The 4,411-nt window shown below is 35.4% G+C and overlaps 1 protein-coding gene across 1 annotated transcript; it reads left to right on the plus strand.

Annotated features, from left to right (window-relative positions):
• The first annotated feature begins 2,208 nt into the window (after positions 1–2,208).
• On the plus strand, positions 2,209–4,074 carry LOC144245570 (heat shock transcription factor, Y-linked-like). Its single transcript, XM_077780965.1, has 2 exons — positions 2,209–2,816; positions 3,276–4,074. Exons 1-2 carry the CDS (start codon positions 2,304–2,306, stop codon positions 3,963–3,965), a joined length of 1,203 nt encoding a protein of 400 aa, XP_077637091.1. The 5' UTR covers positions 2,209–2,303; the 3' UTR covers positions 3,966–4,074.
• Positions 4,075–4,411: the final 337 nt, after the last annotated feature.

Here is a 4,411-nt window from a genome sequence, read left to right on the forward strand (position 1 = left end):
AAATTGAAGAAGACAAAAAGAAATGGAAAACATTCCATGCTCATGGACTGGAAGAATAAATATTGTTAAATATTGTTAAAATGTTTAACATTTTACTACCCAAAGCAAGTGGTACATTCAATGCAATCCCAATTAAAATTCCACCGCCATTCTTTTCAAAGCTACAGTAAACAATCCTAAAATTTGCATGGAACCAGAGAGGACCCTGAATAGCAAAAGTAAAATTAAATAAGAAAACCAAAGAGGGAGGTATCACAACCCCACACTTTAGCCTCTACTACAAAGCTGTAGTCTTCAAAAGGGGATGACAGTGGCACAAAAACAGACACACAGGCCAACGGAACAGAACTGAGAACCCTGAATAGGATCCATAAATGTATGGCCAACTAATCTTTGATAAAACAGGGAAGAGTATCCAATAGTAAAAAGACAGCCTCTTTAACAGATGGTGCTAGGAGGACAGCAACAGGCAGAAGAATGAAAGTATACCACTTACACCACACACCTAAATGTTAGACAGGAAACCATCAAACCCCCAGAGGGGAAAGCAGGCAATAATCTCGCTGACCTTAGCTGTAGCAGTTTCTTATTCAACCCATCTGTACAGACAAGGAAATTAAATGCAAAAATGAGCTATCAGAATCTCATCAAAATAAAAGGCTTCTGCACTGCAAAGCAAATAATCAACAAAACAAAGGCAACTGACGGAATGGGAAAATTTATTTGCAAATGACATATCGAATAAAGGGTTAGCATCCAAACTCTGTAAACAACTTTCCAAACTCAACACCTCCCAAAAAACAAAGAATCCAGAAATGGGCAGAAGACATGAATAGACACTGTTCCAAAGAAGGTACCCAGATGGCCAACTGATACATGAAAAGAGGCTCAACATCACTCATCATCAGCAAAATGCAAATCAAAATCATATTAAGATACCACCTCACGCCAGTCAAAGTGGCTAATATTAACCACTCAGAAAACAACAGATACTGACGAGTATGTGAAAAAAACAGGAACCCTTTTACAAGGCTGATGGAAATGCAAACTGGTGCAGCCACTCTAGAAAACTGCAGAGGTTCCTAAAAAAATTAAAAATATAATTACCCTATGACTCAGCAATAGTACTACTAGGAATTTATCCATAAGATACAGGAGTGCTGATTCATAGTGGCACATGTACCCCAATGTTTATAGCAGCACTCTCATAATAGCCAAATGATGGAAAGAGCCTAAATGTCCATCAACTGCTGAATGGAAAAAGAAGATGTGGTTTATGTATGCAATGGAATACTAGTTGGCAATGAGCAAGAATGAAATCTGGCCACTTGCAACAGCATAGACGGAACTGAAAGGTTTGTGCTGAGTGAAATCAGTCAGTTAGAGAAGGGCAGATATCATGTTTTCACCCATGTGGATTTTGAGAAACTTCATGAATATCTAACAGGTAAGTACAGATATACCAAATAAAATATTTATTCTATTAATAGGACTATGAAAATGTATTTGATACTGTGTAACACAGACTACTTACATAAGATACACAGATAAATTAACTTTATATTAGAAAACCTAGTCGTTTTTTATTTTAGTAAGTGATAACAGATTCATGGCACTGTTTAAAATCTGAGGCAAAACACACATTATATAAAAATAACCATTTAAAAAGATACAATTCAGGACCATTTGTATTTTTGTAATGTTGTGTAATATCATTTCTCTGGTTCTTAAACATTTTCATCATCCTAAAAAGAAACTCTTTACACAGTAATTTCCATTCTCCTCTCATCTGGCCTATGACAACCACTAACCTGTGGTCTCAAGGGCTATGCTTTTTTAAATATACANAACTGAAAGAGCTTTTAAAATATTTTGTTGTATTCATTTTTCCACTTTCCCTTTACTAGATATTATGCTACCAGCAGCAATTTAGAAAGAATGTATTTAGAAGAAAGGAAATCATTTTTATTTCAGGGGCTAAATATAATTATGTATGTATTTATTTAAAAGATTCTGTGAGAATTAGATTTTGCAGATCTCATATTTTTGTCAATGCCTCAGTAAAGTATTTGGCCTGTTTTTATTGAATAAATTTCACATAGTAAGAAGGAACACTATGGCTGAATGTTACACTTTAATTGCTAGGAGACCAGGCATCTTGTGATGTCACACCTACTCAGGTGGAGGACCATTGTGATGGTCTGATATGTTACCTGTGTCTGAGCCAAAGCAGCAGTTGAAGCTGCAGTGTTCAAAACCACACGATGAGATGAGAAACATAGCTGACAGAAACCTTATTTGAGATGGCACGTGCTTCTTCAGAAATTCAAGATGGTTCTCCTAAAGATGGATCGACTAATTCTGCAGCCACTCTTAGACCTCCTTTGTGTGATCCCACATTGACTGGGGATTTGGACCTGAGGTCTATGATTGAAGAAAATGCTTTTCAGGCTCTGTCAGGAGGATCCTTAATAAAAAGACCACGTTACACATTTTGTGTCTCTGAACCAGATGAAGATAATGATTTTCTTTCTCTGACCTTTCCTAGAAAACTTTGGAACATAGTTGAAAGTGATCAGTTCAAGTCAATTTGGTGGGATGAGAAAGGAACTTCAATAGTGATTGATGAAGAACTCTTCAAGAAAGAAGTTTTGGAGAGAAAGGCCCCTTTCAGAATATTTGAAACTGGAAGTATGAAGAGTTTAGTTCGTCAGCTTAACCTTTATGGATTTAGTAAAATGCGACAGAATTTCCAAAGATCTGCTTCTCTGGCTGACTTTCTGGCAGAGGAAAAAGAAGTCTCTGTTTTAAACAAGGTATTCAAAAATGTTACTGTTTTTATATGATATATACAAAATTTTATTTCATACATTAGAAATATGGTCATAAATATAGGCTGAAACCAGATTTTTTAAGTTACATGAAAAAGTTAAGAAATATTTATTTCTTAAAAATTAAGGATATCTTAGGCCTGAATCAGCATTATAAGACACTCTGCTAGCAACTTTGAGCTTTATCAATAATCTCCCATTTAAGTAATGTGCTGNGCCACTTAAAGAGATATTCACTGTTAGTTGTATATATACGACATATTTTTACAACTGTAATTAAGTGTTTATTTCCAGTAAGTAAATTGTTTAAAATACTAACAGTGCACATGTATTATTTGTACTTTGTGTGATGAAACTAAGTCAAATTTCTTAAGTTAAGGCTGTTATCCTCTTTTATATCCTGGTTGAAGAATGTCACTAAATAACATTCTCCTTTGGTTTTAGTTACAGTTCTATCATAATCCAAATTTCAAACGAGGTCACCCTCAACTTTTATTAAGAATGAAAAGAAGAGTCGGGATTAAAAATGCTTCTACAGTATCACCAGTTCAAGACTTCAACAAGAAACCATGCCGAGCTGAGGGTAATGTGCTTAGAGCTAATTCTGGTTTTGTTGCTGAAACTAGTGGAGAAAGGGCATTGTCAACCTCCACAAATTTAAATGTCCCCTTTACAAGGAAGCCTCCTGCTATGCAAAGAGTTGCTAATACAACTGCCCCCATGATAAGTGACCTATCTCCTCCATCATCAGTGTCAGTAAGACCATCAGAACAAATGGTAATGGATCAGCATGCCATATTAAATCAGTTGACCACTTTTCATATGCAGTCACGTAGCAGCTACACTCAAGCAAATGGCCATATTGTGAACTTTGTTACAACTACAACTTCTACTTCTCAGTATCGCATCATATCTCCCTTACAGAGCAGTTACTTTGGAACAATGGTGGAGCCTTGCACTGTTCCAACTAGATATCCTGCTTTGTCAGCCAGTGAGGCTCATTTTTCTAACCTTCAACCACCAGGCAACCAATGGTTCTCAATGCCAATGATAGCTGATACTTCTGCTACCTTACTTTCAACATCAACTCACCAACCATCTTCATCCTATGTACATCATCCTAATTATAACTGATATAAGGACTACCAAATATTGCAAGAAAACAAAGATTAAAATTTATTGGCAAATGACTAAATTTGGGAAATTCTCTTATTTGAACAATAAAATTACATGTCCAATTTTATGGTTTCATTTAAAAATTTTTTTTGAAATAATTTAGTGTAAAATGCTTCATTGTTTATTGTACTTTTTGGCCATTTGATAGACCACTGTGACATGCCTCCTAAGTAAACTATACCTAATCCGCTCTTTAAAAAAGAAGTGGGGAGCAAAGGAAAAGAAACTGAAGTTAGGTAATTTCTGAAACAGTTCAGGATGAATCAAATAAAGGCATAAATTAGGATGACAAGGAAGGAATATATGTAAATGAAATCTAGAAAAGGCAGATACAAAGGATTTCAGTATTTTCTCAATTACCTTCTCCTGCTAATGTAGAAGAGTACTTGGATTTTAGTTGGCCA

This window comes from Crocuta crocuta, unplaced genomic scaffold (genome assembly GCF_008692635.1).
Source record: "Crocuta crocuta isolate KB4526 unplaced genomic scaffold, BGI_CrCroc_1.0 scaffold1309, whole genome shotgun sequence".
NCBI classification, from domain to species: domain Eukaryota; kingdom Metazoa; phylum Chordata; class Mammalia; order Carnivora; family Hyaenidae; genus Crocuta; species Crocuta crocuta.